Source organism: Aquila chrysaetos, chromosome Z (assembly GCF_900496995.4).
Source record: "Aquila chrysaetos chrysaetos chromosome Z, bAquChr1.4, whole genome shotgun sequence".
Taxonomy (NCBI): Eukaryota; Metazoa; Chordata; class Aves; order Accipitriformes; family Accipitridae; genus Aquila; species Aquila chrysaetos.
Genome location: NC_044030.1, coordinates 62,238,562 through 62,257,841, shown reverse-complemented (window position 1 = coordinate 62,257,841; position 19,280 = coordinate 62,238,562). Strand labels below are relative to the sequence as shown.

General features: G+C 39.1%; 1 protein-coding gene across 2 annotated transcripts in view; it reads left to right on the top strand.

The window, feature by feature from the left end:
• The window catches only part of HOMER1 (homer scaffold protein 1), a 94,219-nt gene extending 77,073 nt beyond the window's left edge, over window positions 1-17,146 (top strand). For both annotated transcript variants that reach the window (XM_030003252.2, XM_030003251.1), the window contains exons 7-9: window positions 6,237-6,347; window positions 8,005-8,085; window positions 13,453-17,146. In XM_030003252.2, coding sequence (XP_029859112.1) covers window positions 6,237-6,347; window positions 8,005-8,085; window positions 13,453-13,641 — 381 coding nt within the window. In that variant the 3' untranslated portion in view covers window positions 13,642-17,146. The remainder of the gene's footprint in view (window positions 1-6,236; window positions 6,348-8,004; window positions 8,086-13,452) is intronic.
• Window positions 17,147-19,280: the final 2,134 nt, after the last annotated feature.

Sequence of the window (19,280 nt, the reverse complement as noted above, 5' to 3'; positions counted from 1 at the left end):
CACTTTCACTGAATGTGTCATATACGAGATTATAATTTGAAAAAAAACCAAACCACCAATCAAACTACTGTCACTCTGGGAAAGGAAACAAAAAAAGTTTTCACAGAATGGTCTCTCATCCCCATCTTCATCTTTCTAAAAAAACCTGAGAAAAGTGTTAGGATCATTTATCTGCAAGTTATAAAAAGCATACTTTGTGGAGGCATGGCACAAAAATTTATGTAGTCAAAACTTTGTAGAATGAAATATATCCTATAATTCCAAAACTCCACTGGAGACTGAGGATATTACTGGATTTAAATCCTCAGGATTAAAGGGTGACATATCTGTAGTGTGTTTGCTATTGCATGTATTTCATGAGCTGGCCAGATAGCTGGAAAAAGTATTTGCTAATTAGATTGCAGAGAAAGGGATGTCCCCGGAAGTTAGTATTAGCATTATCAGTTGCAAATAATAATGCACGGCTGAAGCTCAAAGCATCGATTTTAGTAAACTTACTGTATTTTCAAATATTCCTACTGCAGTTTCATTACTTCACAAAAATCAAGCAGATGATGGATTATTCCTCTTTCATCTCTGTAGAAATGCGTAACTGTGGAAAACATTTTGATATTTCCATGGCTTGAGGCATCAGTGCCCACAGAGAAAAATGTGCCCTTTTCAGCAAAATCTTTAATTGTTTTTTCTGTTGAAAAAAGTAATATATTGTTGGTAACGCAGAAAACTCCCCCCTGCCCCGAGGTTATCATTTCGTCTGTGGGTAAATCTTGGAAAACTGCAATAATTAATTTGCTGTCAGAAGTGATGTATATGAATAATACTATGGTGTGCTTTTTGTTCTTTCAGCAGCAACCTTGAAAAGCAATTTTCCTTGTTTTCTGCATTTTCACATTTCTTAGCACCAAAAATCTTGCCAGAGTTTTTTATTCTTGAAAGCTATACTGGAATTATTTTTATGATTGGCTTGTTGCGTGCTGTCTTGCATCTTACTGTCCACCATGAAGAACTGAGAAGTTTCTTCTGCATAAATTATGAGAAACTTCATGCAGTTATTCCTAGTTTTGCTGAGTCATGCAACATAATTTCTATTCTCCTTGTGGAAAGCAAAGGGCTCTTTTTTATTTCTGGGAGGTTCATCTTGAATTATTGATGGAATAATATTGTCACGGTCACAGTTACGATCCATTTAGGGATGTAACTCAACCAGCTAAAAATACATAATTAATACTCAAATTCAGTCTGCATATGAGCACTCTGCCTGTTCTGCATTGTAGCCTGGGCTAGTACACCTTGGATATTGCATTCCACAGTAAATAGTAGGGATAAAAATACCTTTAGAAAACAACAAGTTAATGGTGTCAGGTGTATAAAATAGGCTACAGCTACACTGAAAATATGTTGGTAATATGGGTAAAAAACTGGCTGGATGACCAGGCCCAAAGAGTGGTGGTGAATGGAGTTCAGTTCGGTTGGTGGCTGGTCACAAGTGGTGTTCCTCAGAGCTCAGTATTGGGGTCAGTTCTGTTTAATATCTTTATCAGTGATCTGGACAAGGCGATTAAGCGCACCCTGAGTAAGTTTGCAGATGACACCAAGGGAAGTGGTTGAGTCACCTTCCCTGGAGGTGTTTAAAAGACATGTAGCTGTGGTGCTTAGGGAAATAGTTTAGTGGTGGACTTTACAGTGCTTGGTTAACGGTTGGACTTGATGGTCTTAAAGGTGTTTTCCAACCTAAATGATTCTATCTATGATTCTATGTTCTAACCTGTCTTTCTTTGCATTTCTGTAGCAATTGAAGTAATTTCTGTATGAAGTTTAGAAGGAATTTCATGATCTGTTGGTACTGAATTTAAGATGCTGAATAAAAACTATTGTTTGAGATCAGAAATGTACAAGTTTATCTCAAGAAAGTGGTTTGAAAAAATGAGTCAACCTGCAGCAAGCAGCGCAGATTCATTCAGTCAGTAATTGCTTGGGGAAGGTGACCACTCAAAATATTTCTGTAATTCCCACTTCTTTGCCTCTGTCTAACTGAAGTCTTTACTTGTGAAGTAGTTGTCTGTGTTGTGATTTGATGCTATCTCCCCTCTTGGTTTCTTTGTGATTTGATTTGGTTTGTTTTCTTTGAGAGATTCTTCAGTCTTCTGAAGCTTTGGGCACTCACTCTCTTAAGCTCACATCAAAGCTGTTACTCCTTGTTGTGTTATATGGCCCAAAGCGTCACTCCTCCAGTCTTCCCAGCAGTCCAGTGTGTGCTAGCTGTCTGCTGCAATGAAAACTTCTGCCTGTCATCCTCCCCTATTTATAGGCTGCTGACCCTAGATTAAAATTTCCAGGAAACTGTAGCATGGCCTCTACTGGGAAGGTCTGGGCTCTGCCAGAACAAGTTGCCTTGCTGTCCTGTTTCAGCTGATGTATTTCTCACTGAAGTATGCAGTTAAGTATAATGCCAGCCATATACTAGAAGAGTTAGCTCATTAAATAGTCCCTAAAAAGCCCTTTCACAATTTTTTTCCCTACATGCAATCCTTACCTGGATGGTAAATGCAAAATAAAGAAGCAGAGGCTAAGAACAATACTTTTTTCTTTTTTAGTCTCAACTACAAAGCCACAGTATTGACTCTTTTTCAGATATGCAAGTCAGTGCAGCCTTATGATAGCACAATAGAAGAACCTTGTTTAATCAGTTATTGTTCAAAGACTGTTCTTTCAGTCTGAATTCTGTACTGGAAACAAGGCTTAGTCACAGGTACATTGCTCAGTGTTGCTGTGCAAAGGCTTGAATGATTGATTGAGCTTTGCTCCTATACATGAAACACTGAATGAGGAGATGTCCCTGAAAATAGCATGTGGGAGGGTCAGACTAAAGAATTTTAGTTTCCTTTTATGACCCCTTCTGTCCATAATGCATAAACAGTTATTTTTAATGATTTTTGGATCACTGGTCATGAGAAAAAGAAATTCAAGTTGAAACAAGGAAATAGAGCAAGTAGATGCTATCCAGATTTTTGCTTAGAGCTTTATCTTTTGTTCTGTTTTCAGTTGCATATTCTTTATATTGCATCATTTTGCAGCTCTTCTTACTCTACAGGTTTTTTTCAAAGGGGGACAATTTGATTTTCTTTTATATAGGTATGTTCAAGAAGGTAACATCATAAAGATACTTGACATCCTTTCAGATGCCTGTAGGAATGGGCATTTAAATAAGACTGCGATTAAAGTAAACCCATGTTTTTTAATTGAATTCATTCTTTTTTTTCCAACTTGCTGATTTTTCAACAAACAGTAAACACAGCAATTGAACAACGCATTATTTTCTTGCATAAGCAGTAGGCGATGGACGTTTGCCCAGAGAAAAGCTGGACCAGAGTAAGACATCACAGCCCTTTTAGCGTTGGTAATTAATTGCCTTTCTGACAGCAGTCGGCTCTGTTGGCAAGAAGGTTTGAGAGGGAACTCCCTACTCTGCCTAAGCAAAGTTAGCTGTGTTTACTTAAGCAATTTCAGTAGGTGTCTTGAGTTAGTATGGACCAGAGCATACTGGGGAGCGTTCACGTGAGCCATGCAGCTGGTGGGGCTGTTGCGGAAGGTCTTTTCAGCCAGTGACAATACGCAAAACTGAGAGCAGTAATATTTCATCCACCGCAGTTCAATGCACCAGGCTCCTTGAATTCCAAGCTTGGACCAACACATGCATCCTCTCTGCGTGTAGCAGCCCAGAGGAAACCCCATGGAGAACAGTGGGGGTCCAAGTGCTTCCTTAGTTACAGGGTGAGACACCTCTGAGGCACTAGGTGCTAGGACAGAGGTGGTTTGGGGACTGTGTTTTCTTCTGTCTCTCCAGTAGAGGCTCTTACACTTTGTGTAAATGAGTTTTCACTGTGCCAGTGCTTGGTAAGAGCCAGTGGGTATTGCTGAGTGCAGCAGCTTTAAAAGAGAGATTGACCTTCTTGGAGGTTGCCATACAACATTCCAGTCTTTCACAACGGGTGGGAGAGGGCCTGACCCTGGGTTCCCCTAATAGCCCTAGCCGTGGGTTCACAGAGGCTTCCACCTCCTATTCAAGAATCAGTTCAGGAGAAAAGCTTAGAAATGTTTAAGTAGTTAAGCATCAGAATGTTGAAGGTGGGCAAGGTGAGTGAGTTTGACAGTTCCAGCAAAATTTAGGAATGAGCTAGAACTCTGCATAAATCCGCAGTGTCAGAAATACAGGAACCTGCGTAAAACTGTGGCAGCTCTTGCTAGATGGTGAAGGGTTCTTGACTGGGCAAGACCCTGGAGAACCGAATGTGACTTTAAAATTGGCCCTATTTTGAGCAACAGTGCTCTACCAGGTGACCACCAGGGTCCCCTTCCAGCCTAAATTACTCTGTGCGTCTGTGATTCTTGCTGTATCTAGATGTTAGTTCAGACACTGTGTAGACATAGGTTTATCCCAGTCAGTGTGTTCCAGTTCTGCTTGTTTGTGTTTGTGTAATTGTAGTGGTGAATACTTGAACAGTCACAATTGGTAGCAGTCACAAGGAATCTAAATAGATATATTTTTGTCTAGTTGAAGCAAATTGAGAATATTATCTAAGACTTCAGTTGTAATACTCAGTGGCAAACTGCTAGTATTTTTTGCTGTGAGCACTGATATTTTGACAATTCCAGCAAATAAGTTAGTTCTTTGGGGTGGGGTGTGGGGTGTTGTGTTACCAAGCTATATCCTCATCCCTCATTCCTCTGACCCCTCCCAAGAATTTGCTGCAATCTCAGTTCTCTCCATTTATAAACCTGATGTGCAAAAAAGTCTAATCACAGTTTCCCAGCAGAAGAAACTAGACTTGTCATGGCTGTTACAGAGGGGAAGTTCATGCTCTGTGACTCGGAGAGAAGTTGATAGGGATTTTGTTTTAATTTTCTTCTATTTCATCTTGGCTTTCCTTTGACTTCTCTCTGCACTCAGTAATATACCTTTTGAGCCTACAAATAGTTCAAGAGTCTGAAATTACTGGCATCACAGTGGCTTCACTACCTAGACTACATCGGTGCTGGAGGGCACCAACCTTGATTCCTCGAGATGTTCTTTGGTCTAAGAAATAAAATTGTCCTGGAGCATGCCTGCCCTCTGTCTAAGGGCTACTTCTCCAAGAAAGTTCGATGGAGACCTAAAGGTTTTCTTTGCAGAGTTGGGTAGCACTTTATTCAAAGGAGTTTCTGGTGCCAGATTTGTTAGTTACTGTAGGTGGATGGTGCAGCTCTGTTGAAGAGTGTATACTAAGATTGACAGGCTCATATCTTCTGGAAAAAAATGAGTTATTAGGTTTTAAATGGTGGTTTTAATATTTTAACAGTTTGTTATTAAACAGAAAGGTTTTAGTGCACACATCCACACAGACATGCAGTGTGAGAGTTCTCTAATATTTTGATCTGTAATTTGAGAGGTACATCAACACAGGCTTTTCTGTGTAGGCTCTAGCTGCATGGATTTTATTTCTTCAGTGCAGAAGCTATTTTTTGACAGCTGTTTATCAGTGAATGGCAGGATATTAACATCTCTTCGATTAAAAACTGAAATAAAAAGGGCATACCACTGCCAGGTATCTCAACTTATCCAAGGGCAGATGGAGAGTGTTCGCTCTCTGCTAATAAAGAGGAGCTGTGCAAATACAAATTGTGCCCTTAGCTGTTGGCTTTGTGACTGAGAGATGAGATCCAAAACTAGAAGTAAGAATTGGCAGCTGTATATTGGTGACTGAGTGCCTGCTATTACACTGTTGATTCCAAGTCAGAAACTGAGTCTGTGAAAGGTTAACTGGCTTGCTAGGAAGTGAGTGAGCATTGTGGTTTAGTTGATTAAGATGGTGCAACATTAAAAAGTGTCAGATGGAGAGGTTAGTTAGAAGGATGGATCTGTGTTTAATCATCTAGACATGACTGTTTCTGAAATGGTAATACAGCTTCTTTCGTAAAATTTTCAATATTTAGTACGTATAAGTTTTAATTAATGTTCTTTTCAGACTGCAGCATATTAGATTTATTGTTTCCAGGAAGTCATGGCAACCATTTTAAGCTAAACAATTTGTAAAGGAATTTTATGCTAACTTCCTAAGAACACCTTCACCATTTTAATCAACATAAGTCACCCAGAACTAAGGGTATATTTGAAATGCAGCTATTGATACAAAGAAGTAATAGTACTTTGAATTTGTTGAAATTAATTCTGTATGTATTGCTTCTATTTATTTCAACAGGTGACTGAGCTAGAGTGTGTGAGCAGTCAAGCCAATGCAGTCCACACACATAAAACAGAATTAAACCAGACAATACAGGAGTTAGAGTCTACACTGAAGAAAAAAGAAGCGGTATTTGCTAACATTTATTCTTGGCTTTTCTGTTAAGTCTTTCTAAGTGCTTTCAATATTAAGCTAGTGATGGCTGGTAAATACTGTATTATTTCCTATAGATGTTATGAAGTAAAAATTTTTTCATCTTCTTTGAAATCATTAATAGTTTTCTGTGTATATAATTACATCAGTCCAATATAGACCTGGGTATCTGAACAACAACAAAAAAGTGTGTTTTCTTGTTGGCTTTTACCAAGCATCTCTGTTTGCAAAAGTAAGTCATAAACAGTTACCGCAGAGCAGTTATCACACTGATGCAGTCCAAATTCACAAAGAAGGGAAGCTGTCATAAGCATGCCTTCCTTTTTCTGGAGAGTAAGGTTTGGAACAAGTAATAGATCAATGGCTCTTTCAGGCCAATCTGGTTTTCATGTTATGTTAATGTAGCTGACTTTTATGATTCCCAAGATCAGCCCTTTCCTTAAATGCATGCCAAGCCCCTGGCTTGAAACTTGCTATTCATTGTGCCATCTGCCTTGGTCTGGACCAGCAGCAAGAAAACAAAAGGAACTGGAGTAACACCTGCACTGGCACAGGTCCTAGAGGAAAGCGGATTTGTGCCACAGAATGATCAAGAATCGCCCCTTTACGGATGGGAAAAAGGACGTGAAGGATTATTTGGCCCATGTAAGACCAGATCCTTGAGCACTCCGTGACAGATGCAGTGAGCACTGGTGTGCATCTTCAGAGCAGCAGTGTGTCTGGCAGCGTCTTGCCTCCAGTGGGGCGGTTGTTAGGCGTTTCCAAGGAGGATGCAAGAGAGGCACAGTAGTTACAGAATATCCTATCCTCCCAAAAAGGAACAAAGCCTTTCCAAAATCCCTCATACTAAAGAGATTAGCCTCAGGTTGGCAAAGTTTCTCATTTTGGTGCCCATTCACTTTTGAATTATGCTGCGCTGGTGGCTGCAAAGAGGTCTTTCTGAAAGGAGTTCTGGGAGGTGAATATGCCCTTCCGGGAAAAGTACTTAATAGTTTAAAGTTTGATACCTTTTAGTTTCATTAACTGTTTCTATTCTTGTCTCCTGAAAGTAAGCTAAGAAAAGGTTTCTCTTCCGTTCATTATTTTATCTATATTTATTATTTTTGTACCTCATTACTTTCTTCTTTCTAAATTAAAGATACCATTTCTTTTAGACTCTCTTCTTACAGAAATCAATCGTCAAAGCAGGCAATTTTTTGATGCTCAGCCCTACTGCTAGTGACATAATAAGCAGACCACAGATGAAAATTGGATTTTTCTCTTGAAAAAATGGAGAAGGATGGATTCTAATAGAATTTAAAGTATAAAATTGTTTCTCTAATTACAAGAACCCTTAATTTTTCAGGAAAAAATTATTTTGGATCTTTCGTGTGGGAGAGGAAAACTTGGACTTTTATAAAAGAAAACGCTTATCTGTATTCTTGTTTGTCCACAATGGAATTGCTGTTTTGGGACTGTGATTCCAGAGTATTGAGAGCAGGGCTTAAACTTCCATGTGCTGTGAGGGGCAGTAGCCAACTGCCAGTTTTGGTATTATTGCAATGGCTTGCTCAGGAGAAGTGGTAGCCAGCTTACCTGCACTGAAGCCAAGCCAGGTAACATGTTGCTAGCAAGGTTGTTTCTTCTCCCTTAGGAAATCGAAGGATTGAAACAAGAAATCGACAATGCCAGAGAGCTCCAGGCACAGAGGGATTCTCTGACCCAGAAGTTACAGGTGAGCTATAGTGCATCATCTTACTTTAGAGAGAAGGGCAAAATGACCATCAAGTGAGCAGTTCACATCAGCAACTTGTGCTATATTCACTGAAGGTGCCAGGTAAATAGGTAAGGTAGACTGCATTGCAAAGTGGTGGGTTAGGATGATCCTTAGGAATTTGTATCAAAATTTCCACTGCTGTAAGTTTCTATTTTGACCTGAGGGAACAGACCCAAATTTCATTTACAAGTCCATGGAGTACTCTCAGGCTAGCAGTTGTCCTTCATCAATACATGTCCTGGGCAGTTCTGGTCTCATTTGCATGGCAGAGTCTTCCCATAGGTCTTGCGTGCCACTGAAACTGTCAGGCTGTGTATCATCACGTTGGGATGAGTATTTGTATTCAGCTTTTAAACATGCCCTGAGAAAGTAAAGGTTAAAGCATTTTTGTGTAGTACAAGCTTTAAAAACACACTTTGACGTTTTCTTGGAATTATTTAGAATCATTGTTTTGTTGTTGTTTTTTCGTGGCTGTGTCTTTACTATGTGTAAAGCCAGATACCTCAGCCTACCAGAATCAGTGTGCCCTCAGTATACCCTCCCTTGCTACGTCTGAGCTCCTGTCTGTCTGTCGCTGGGCTGACCGGCCAGCACATACGCACCTTCCTTGTTAAATCTGCCTTCAGAATGAGACTGACCCAAAGCTTCGATGGGTTAAACTCTGAATGCAGACTTCAGAGTTTTGATAGGCCTGGAAACTAGGGCATTAAATAGCTCCAAATCTGAAGTGCTGAAAGGCGACCTTCACTGTTCTGTGGCTCGACCTAAATTAAGCTGAAAGCAAGCCCCATTAGACTAGCCACAGCTTAAAAATCATCAGGCAGGTATTCTTTGAAATGCATTACATGCATTGGAACTTTCTTGAATCTCATTTTAACCTACAGAATAAACCACAGAAGAATAAAATGAGTTTATTCATTCTTCCCCATTCTTAAGTCAAATTATTTGGAAAAAGTATGTTATTACTTTAAACAATCTTTAAAGATTGTTTTGAATACACCTGAGCTTGCCTGTTCCACTATTCCAAAAATTGTTGCTGGCTTTAGGCTAAAAATGGGAGTTTCAGCGGAAAAGGCGCTTATCTGAGAAACTCAAAAGGGAGATAATAATGAAAGTTTGAAATTGTTCTAGCAGTAGCATATGCAATAATTTCAGTGTAAGATCATATGAAAAGTAATAGTGATCCAGGAATAAGCTATTCTTAGCAAGCAGAATTATGAGAGACTAGTAAGAGATGAAAGATTAGAAAATGCTAAGTTTTTATTAAAATTAGACCTTATAAAGACAGTAACTTCCTTTTGATATATTTATATCTTTAGTAACCAAATGTATATATTGTGTTTATATGTCCATACATCACGTTGTAGGCGATGAGTTTCTGAAAATAGTTCTATATGGTTCTATTCAAGTAAATTTAAAGCTTATTTAGGATCTGAGTTAAAAGTTGCCTTTCTTAAGCTTAAAGATTATGACTGACCTGATGCAGCCCATCTAAAAGATCTTGAGTCTTCGCTTTGCTATGAGAGTCCTGCTTTGATTATACTGGCCTTCTCTGAGGCACTTCACCCTGCATCTGTGACGTCAGTGAAATGGTGTTTTCTTCTGTAGCTCCAGACGAACCGTCTCACATCTGTTCACTTAGTTGACTCATCATCCGTTTTCAGGGTGATTGTCTCCAGGGTCCATATCTGTTCATCTCACTCTTTTTTCTTGTGCTTTATTTTTTCCCTCTTGTGCTTGTAAATGGATTATGTAACTCTAAAATATTTTGGAATATAGCCTGTATGAAAAATGCTATACAAAGAAATTACTATTTCAAGGTGTATTGCATTTCTGACACACTCATATCAGGGAATGAATTAGAAGTCCATCATTGGCAATTTCCAATGAAGAGCCATATGCTATCACTGTGAAGGGTAATTGTTGGGGCCCTTGTTACTTAATAATTTAATTAGCAGTGTAGAGAAGACATATCAATGAGTCATGATCAGTGTGACTCTCACAGTAAGTCAGGATATCTTTATTACTATGGCTGATTCCTAAATATAGCTGGTTTGTATGGTTTGAATATTTTATTTGGATCCTTGCACTGAATTCCACAAAAGATTATTACAGTGCAAACAACAAACATAACTTGTTGGTAATGTATTTCTTTTCTAAAGGAAAACAATATATGAGAAATGATTGTGTCTGCTGTAAGAAGAGCTTGAAAAAACAGTGTAAAATATACCTTGCAAAGGGCCTGAATGTATTGGAAGAGTCAGTTTATTGTTAGATGAGATTAACTGCAAATAAAGTGAAATGACACAACTAGGGGAACAGATTACATTACATGGACATGTATCCACTTCTTCCAATCAAGAAGCAACAGTTTTGAGGTAGACATTTGTAATAGAAAACTGCACATGAGCTGGACATGAACTTGTAATGTAATACTATTGCAAAAATCATTAACACTAATCTGGGGCAAATATGTGTAAGGATCAAATGTAAAATTTGGGAAGAAGCATATTCCAGAAACTAAAAGCAACAGCTCCTGGCATATTTCAGTTAGGTCTACTTCCCATATGTCATTAAATATGTTAAGCATAAGTTAGAAAAATAAAACAGGAGGAAGTATGGGAGAAAGTATATCAGAGGAAGTGTTTGGGAAGCTAAATGTATATGGATTAGGAAAGAGATGTCAGAAATGGAATATAAATAAAATATGCAAGCTGGAAATTTAAACAAAAGAAGGGAGCTCTTCTGATTTTAGTAGATACAGGGCAAGGACTATCAACGGAGAGTTAACCTTTTGCTGAATATGGATGGAAGTTCCTACATCTAACATAAAGCTTTCAGTTTTACCTGGGTGCTCCCACAGTAACAGCTCACAGCAGGAGAATTCCTCAGTTTAAGAGAGTCTGAGGACGGCCTGAAAGATGATCTTCAGTGCTAGATACAGGCCAATGGGATGCTCTTCAGGCCCGGACACCATGAAATAAAACCATGTATCCATGAATTTGTTCCAAAGTGGTCCCTTTCATCACTGGCTTGCCTGCTTATAGAAATTAATTCTCTCTGGGGTAAGAGCAGTGGCAAGGAGACTTCGTAGAGCACACAGATTTGGTGAGTAGAAGAGGAGCAGCGACAGGAGAAGCAGAATGCGTGAGCAAACATGGAGAAACAGCTGTCAGGTTTGTGTGAGCTAAAGAAAGGACTGTGTCATTCCTGCAGAGCTGAGAGGACCTTGAATTTCCCTTTTTGTCCTGTACTGCAGTCACTTGGCCTCAGAGGGTCTTGAACCCCTGCAGTCACCACACCAGGCAGTACTTGTCAGTGCTCGTTTTGGAGGGCGGGAGCAGGCTCAGTGAAGGAAAGCCTTCAGAGTGTACAGCTGGGTTATAATCACTTAGCTTGTCGTTCGTAGCAGTGGTGGGGTAGCTAATCACTACATAAGCATGTGTTTATTTTAGTTTATATTGTTTCTACAAATACTCTTTTCAGTTAGCTTCCTTTAGTGCTTTGGCTACTATATTGTTCAGTGTTAAACAGATTGAACTAATTCTTGTCTTGGTCCTGGCAGCAAGGGATAATTCCTGCTCTCAGCTGTGCTGTTAAAGACCAGTGCCCCAACGTCTGTAATTTTTAACCTGCCCATTTAAAAACAAGAAGGGAGGTATTCCAGTTCAGCTTGGATGTAGCCCTTGGCTGCATAGGCAGCCACAGTTCCGAGGAGATCAGGTTCTCGAGGCTCTGCCTTCTCCGCCTGCACCACTGGTGGGGGTCCCAGAGCTCTCCCTCGCTGCAGAGGCTGGGAGCCAAAACTGAGCACTGGCCCCATCACCCCATCCCTCCTCTGGCCCTGGATGCAGCAGCTGATCGACATCGCCATCGGACCGCTCATGGGTGGAAACGTGTCTTGGGCCACGGACTTTGACACAAGGCTGCTGATTTATACCTGTTACTCTTTCTTGACTGCCCAAATACATATTCTGTATGGGTCAGGTTGTTTCTTATGGTTAGCTGACATCTCTCCAATGTAAACATGAGTATATTTGTTAGCTTTGAAGGAGGCAGAAGAAGCATAACAAAAACAGTGGGAGAGTGGGAGGGCAGAAGGAGGAGTCACTGATGCTTGGAGCAGTGACTGCTACCAGATCTCGCTCCCTATGGCTGTGTGAAACTAGTCGTTGTAAGAACTCAGAGCAGGCCCGTTAAAGCTTTGTGACACAAAGCTGCTGTAAAGGGAAGCAGTGTCGAAAAAATGTTAATGTATGTAAATATGAATTCACTATGCACTTTTCCAGAGGATGGCTGTACAGAGTGTATGGTGTACTAAATACACTCTCCCTGTGCTGCCTTTGAAAGTGTTCTTCATAACTGAAATTAGGAAATTCAGCATGAATTTACAAGACGTGCAATGAATGGGAGAAATAACAATACGCTATTCTGGACCCATGTGACTGCTACATTAGTAATTTGATAGAGGAGAGGGCACCCAGCTTGCACAAAGCAGAGCAGCCCTGACCTCCCTCCCCTGGCAGGCGCAGGCCAGGGCTGTGAGGGGTCCCAGCAGGCTCGTTCCAGGTGGCTTCTCTTCCTCGTGAGCGAGCGCTGAGCTTGCTCGGGGTCGGATCCCGTCAGCTGTGTGCTTTTGGACGGGAGCAGCTTGTCCCTGTGGCACTGGTGGCTCGCCTGCTTCCCCGGCTCCCACAGGTGCGCTATGGTGGGGCTTGCAGGGGATGCTCCGGGGCACGGCGCAGCGAGACAAGGCGTTCTGCTTGCACTTGCTGGTTTAAATTTGTTACAGTCAGTGTCACCATGACATCAGTCCTGCTAGTTCATGTTTCTGTCTTAATTTTCAGGGTGAAAAGGCCTATAATGTGAGACAGCGGTAAGGCAGTACTCCTCCATCCATAACGCAGTATTCTGGATGGGTTTCTGTATGAGACCATTTAATGGAGACTATGTCCTTGAGCAGTTCGTGTGGTCCAAATTGGGGAATACTTGAACTTAAGTAAACCTTTGTGAAGCTGTTTTCAGTAGGTGGTACATTTCTGAATGATAGAAGCAATAGCTTACCTGAATAAGTATAATGCATCCATTGTTCACTGACTGAATTTCATCCCTCTCCAAAAGTTTCTGTCCTTCAGATGAATTACTGAAAAAATGGAGGAAGTGGTAGTACATATGCAATTGTAATAACAATTTAGGTTCTGGTTTTGGCTTTAACAAATTGTTTTAAAAACCAGCTGACAAAAATAGCACACGAATATCAGCAGGAGGTTAGACTGCTTTCTGTTTGCAGACAACACATTAACATGTTATGTATTTTCTCTGAAGGAAGTAGAAATTCGAAACAAAGACCTGGAAGGCCAGCTGTCTGACCTAGAGCAACGTCTGGAGAAAAGTCAGAATGAGCAAGAAGCTTTTCGCAATAACTTGAAGACACTTTTAGAAATTCTTGATGGAAAAATATTTGAACTAACAGAGTTACGAGATAACTTGGCCAAGCTAATAGAATGCAGCTAAAGAAAATGGGATTTCAGTGCCAATCAGCTTAAAGATGCACTGTCTCTCTTCATAGGACTGTGTTGGGCTCTGCATCAAAGTTGCACAAAATTAGAAAATGCTCCTCTGAGAGGGCTTGTTTTAAATTTGAGTCGTATTTCAATGTAAAATTTAGAACTCAGCTTGTAGCTAGTTGAAGAAGAAAACAACAAACAAAAAAACTTGAATTACAAATTACCTCCTTGTACATTATTGGCCACAGATAACTTGAAAGATATTAACAGTAATTGAATGCAATCCTTTTCTAATTATCAGCGATGGAAGAATTAGCAGTGTCCCAGGTCACATCCCCTTTTTTGATAGACACAATATAGGTTATCTGCTGGTTTATTTATTTAAGATATTTAATTGCTGTGTTCGTGCAAGAACTTAGTGATGACAGCCCTGTATTTTGTTGTTCTTAATAATTTCTCAGGATACTTTGCACTGTGGAGAAGCAGTGCCATTACCAATTTATTCTTGCCAGGAGTGAGAGAGAGTTGCATCTTTAATTGAAACAAAGTTACTATAAACTGCTTGTATAAAGTTTTTCCTTTTGAGGTTTTTTTGGTTGGTTGGTTGGTTGTTTTTTGGTTTTTATATTCATATATATATACACGTGTATATATATATATACATATATATATATATATACACACTGGAAGATACTGTATTTCTTTATGGAGCTTACTCTGGTGTTCTACAATATTGTCAAATGTAAGGTTTACTTTTTCATATGAAATCCATGTATTTACAGTGAGATACTATCTTCCACTTAACTATATTTTGAAGCCAACCAATGATGGAAGGTGAGTCCACCAGGGGAAAAAAAAAAGGGGGGGGGGGGGGCAAAAACCCCTGAGAATTTCAGATGTAAAATTTGACATGCACAGATAACAAGGAATAGCCAGGTGTTTGTTTTCTGGCCTTGATACATATATCGAATACGTATGTTCAATTAACTGTTAACCTGTTCTGCAGGAGACTTTTTCAGAATGTCACATGAACTTCAGGTTTTGTGAATAATGGCTTATGGGGAGCACTGTTCTATTACAGATTGGATAAAGGACATAGAGCTATTGCAAGGGATAACTCGTACACGGAACTTGTTCAGCCAAGAAAGCTGTTTCTAGAAGTTTTGTTGTCATAGCAAATTGAAATGGAGACATGTTTACTCTTTTATGGGTCTTCATATCACATCTTTATTGAAACTACACCAGGCAATATTCTGAACTGTTAACTAAATGTTTAAAAACAGGAAATTGAATTCAATTATCCTCAGTGAGCAGGTTTTAAAGTTGTTTTGATGTAATTTTAACAGACTTTTGGCAAACACACATTTCTTTATATAATAGATTTATTTAAAAAAAAAACCTCTTTGAAAGGTAAGCCAAGTGTCATGTGTCTTGCATCAAAGTACATTCTTGCCATAAATTGCTTGTAATGTTGAAGAGGGCTTTTTTAAAATGTATGAATGAGTGTCAGACTTCAGAGTCAAAAGATGCACGGACCTTTGTTTGCTCCCCAAATTAATTTGAATGTTAAACATGAAATTTAGCTGCTAATTAAATTTGTACAACACGATTTTCTCCACTTAGAGACTGCTATTCAAAACTAGAGAAGATAAGTTTGTTTTCTTCTGTGTACTGTGTGTATATATCATATAATACACACAGGTTCTCATTTATATTAGAAATACATGCTTTATTTCTAAAATACTGGTTTTTTTCTTTACCAGTGATTTATCAGGTCTCCCCTGACTAGTCAGGAAAATGGTTTAGGTCAAATGCTAAACCATCATGTAATATACATTATGTACATGTACACAATGTTTAAGTTTCCTCCATATTTTTAGAGTATTCTCTCATTTTATTTATTAAAGGGGTGGGGGGAGCTTGGTTCAGCGTGCTACTGGTTGAAAACTTTGTGGTAAGCTACATGTTTTTCATTTAGTGGATTTTAGATGGTGGTGTGTCTATCTTCATCAGGTCCAGATGAGCAGAAATGACCAGTTTTTAATTTACTTGGGGATGTTTGGGCCTGATTCTCCTGTCACTTGAGCTGCTGTAAACCAGATGTGTCCTTGTTGTTATGTCAGCAACATTCAGTTGGCATAACATCTGTGGAAGTACAAGGAGAATCTGGCCTGTTAATGCTCAGTGGACATAATAAGGATGAAGAAAGAATAAAAACACAGAAAGTTGATAACGGAATAAATGTAATATTTTTTTTAATGATATTATTATTGACATTTTTAAAGATATGATGTCATTTACATGTGGGAAAATAGTGGACAGAAATATTTCCACTTAAATTTTGTGAATATGTGTGGTACATGAGTATTTCTATGTATACGTACACACACATATGTATATAAAGAACATGGAAAAATTTAGATGTGCACATTTTTAATATTTTCCTATTGAAATTAAATTTAAAATTGGAAATTGATATTTGAGAATTTCTTTTCTCATAGAGTAGATACACTTAATTTCTTTTTTTTAAATAATAAAATTATTGAGGGCTGCACCTTTGAATTCCCAAATAGTTGCCAAACATAAGTGTGGGATAAGGTGGATATACGTGCACATATAAATAAAATCCTATTGCTAAGACTATTTATAATGTTTATGTACAGTAGGTGAGTGTTTAGAAATTGTGACCTAAAGTTCATACGTAGGTGGTTATACCTACTGTAGCCTCTCCACTTCTGTTTTAAGGTAAAAGTTTGCCTGTTTGAAACATTACTTTCCCAGAGACAGGTATGACACATTGTATCTATCTTTGACCAACTACAGGAATATGTAGGAGAAAACGGTGTTGAGTACTATAGCCTGAAAACATGACCATGAACTTGCACCGGAGGGGAGAGCGTCACATTGCGTATAACTTGTTATATGGCAACTACAGTCTTGTGAAAAAAAAAAAGGGCAAAAAGAATTACCAAAAGCCTAACAGAAATACACAACAACAACAACAACAACAAGAAAAGAGAAAAAGAAAAAAAAGGAAGAAAAAAAAGAACAATCGAACCCACAGTTTTTTATTTTGAAATACACTTGCTGTTCTCTGGGGAATGTACTTTTCATTTTTTTTCTTAAATCTTTTTCAAGTATGTGCAAGTGATAGCAGCAGCTACCTTAATCTTTCAGGTGCTACTGGATTTTGCATTAGAGTGTTATGTTGTGAAATCCTGACTTTGACATAAAAGATTTTTGTAAGTATATTCCCGTCTGGATAGTTAGTTTTTGGAGTGTCTTGTTCATAATCCATATGCCTCAATGATCCAGAAATTGCATTTTTCTATGTGGACAAAGTAAAATGTGTGAATTAATCTGTCTGTTACAGACTGGGAATTCCTTTTCCTGGCTAATACATCCAGGAAAGAGGAGAACAAAATGAACTGATAATGCAGAAATGCTGTTATAACGTCTCTAAGAAAATACATTTTCAGGTAAAATATAAATAAATAAAGGGCTAAACCAGATATAACACAAATAAGTATCATTTAATGCTATTGGTGGCATTCCCAGGATAATTCCTTTAAAGAAAACGCTTCAAGAATGAACGATGTGTCAATTAAAGATGAATATTTTGGGATGTGTCTTTTCAGTTGTCAGTTGTGAAGGGTTTCTGATTTCTGCTCATTTTTCTACCAGTTAGGGATTAACTTCAGGTTTACCTTCAATAAGAGGCTAAACCTCAATTTGTTCCATCATCTTTTATATTCTGTACTGAAGTGGCTACTGAACAGCACCCTGTGAACACCACATTCAGAAGTCAAAATCAAAACATTTTTCAGAAATACCACATGGAGAGGGGAATGGAAAACTGTTGCAGACCTTAATTCTCTGCAGAACTGTGGATGTCAGTAAAAGCATTTAATTTGGTTGATTGCAGAAATCTTGGATCTTGAGGCCAAAGATAAATCTGATTAGAGATTAGGTCTGGATGTCAAAAGACAACTAAAAAAAAGGACCATCAAGAAACTCCATCCAAACGCGCGTAGTTCAGTCTCGGTAACTGGACATGCCAGTGAAGTGCACAGCTATACACTGATTTTTTTCAGGAAATGGACCTGACTCTGCAAAGCAATGTTCAAATTGTCTTGTTTACATTTTCTTAGTAATGCTGCATATGTGCACTACCTCTGAATGGTGCTAAGCAGAGAACATATCACAGAATAACAAATATTTTTTAAAATCTCTGGTTTTGCTTAGTAGTATTAATTCCTTGTTTTACTCCACTTACTTACTTCAGACAAGTAAGATTAGTTTTCCCCATTAAGTTAAGTGTTTGGGAACAATGAACAGAGTTCTTCGTTAGATCCTGTAGTCAGTTCAGCTCATGTCCACTCTTCTGGCTGTACAACATAGCTAGAAAGCAGTTGCAAGTGTTTATATCACAATACCTCTAGATACTATAGATAAAAGTGGGTTTTCACACCATATGGGGTCTTGTAGCTTGGCCGTCACAACCTCTCAGGGACCTGTAGCTGCCAGTGCTGCCTCTGCACTGCTGGCAGCTCATCCTAGGACCAAAGAAACACGAGCGTAATTTATACCCAGTTTCTCCCTCATTGCTGGGTCTTGCACAAGCAAAGCTCAGCTGCAGCAATACGTCTGGCAGTTTGTGTCATTTTCAGATACAGGCATGGGAAGGAGGAGTAACCATCAAAGATGTTTTAGATCTGGCGGGGGGGGGGGGGGGGGGGGGGGGGGGGGGAGGTGCAGAGCTGTCAAAAAGATTCCCTTACAAAATAGGCGAGAATGGTTTCCATAACAAAGGACAGACCATCTGAACCTCGCAGCAGCGACAAAAAGTTCATTAGAAAGGATCTTGTTTTGCTAAGGTATTCACATCATGCTAATATTGAGCATAGCTGGCTTGCCCCAAAACTGTGCTCTGATTGCTGTAGGCTTTTCAAGGTCAGCATTAGGTGTGTGTTTCATGAACACAGCCGAAGTCCTGACTGTCTGCAAACGCCGTGTCCTTTCAGTCTTTTATCTTAACAACTGGAGAGGTTTGGTATCAGTATTCATCGTCAGTAGTGGTTGATGACACTCCCTATTTTTTCCTGCCATCAGTTCCTATCACCTGTGGTGTTTGTGTAACAAAGTTCTGAGCTGGGTTTCGTGGTTTTTCTTTCTTTTAACTTTGAAGAAACTTGTCCATCCTTGCTCTGGGGATTCTCATCTGCTAAGTCTCATCTCACTGCATGGATCCAGCAGTGTGTCAGCGGCTTTTGCTTCCACTAGATTGAGAATAGCAATCTAGAAGTTTTCTTGGAAGAGAAGTTGCATTTCTGTGACTGTGGTAATTCTTGAAGAGGAAGAATTTTTTTCCCAGTAGATCAAGAAGGAGGCAGAGCCTAGGATCTTCACAAACAATAAATACATCCATATGCTAAGGGGAGAGGAAGAGCTACACTGACAAGGTATGTTTAAGTATAATCTGTGTGTGTGGATTTCCCCCTTTTGAGTTAAATACAGTCATGCAGATATTTGCAAGCTTAAGCTTGCAGAGAGGGAACAGGACCTTTGAAATTCTCTGAGTCTGGATTGTATATTGTTAAATGTGATGGGGATTTTCTCTGAACAAAACCAAAGAAATGGGAAGCA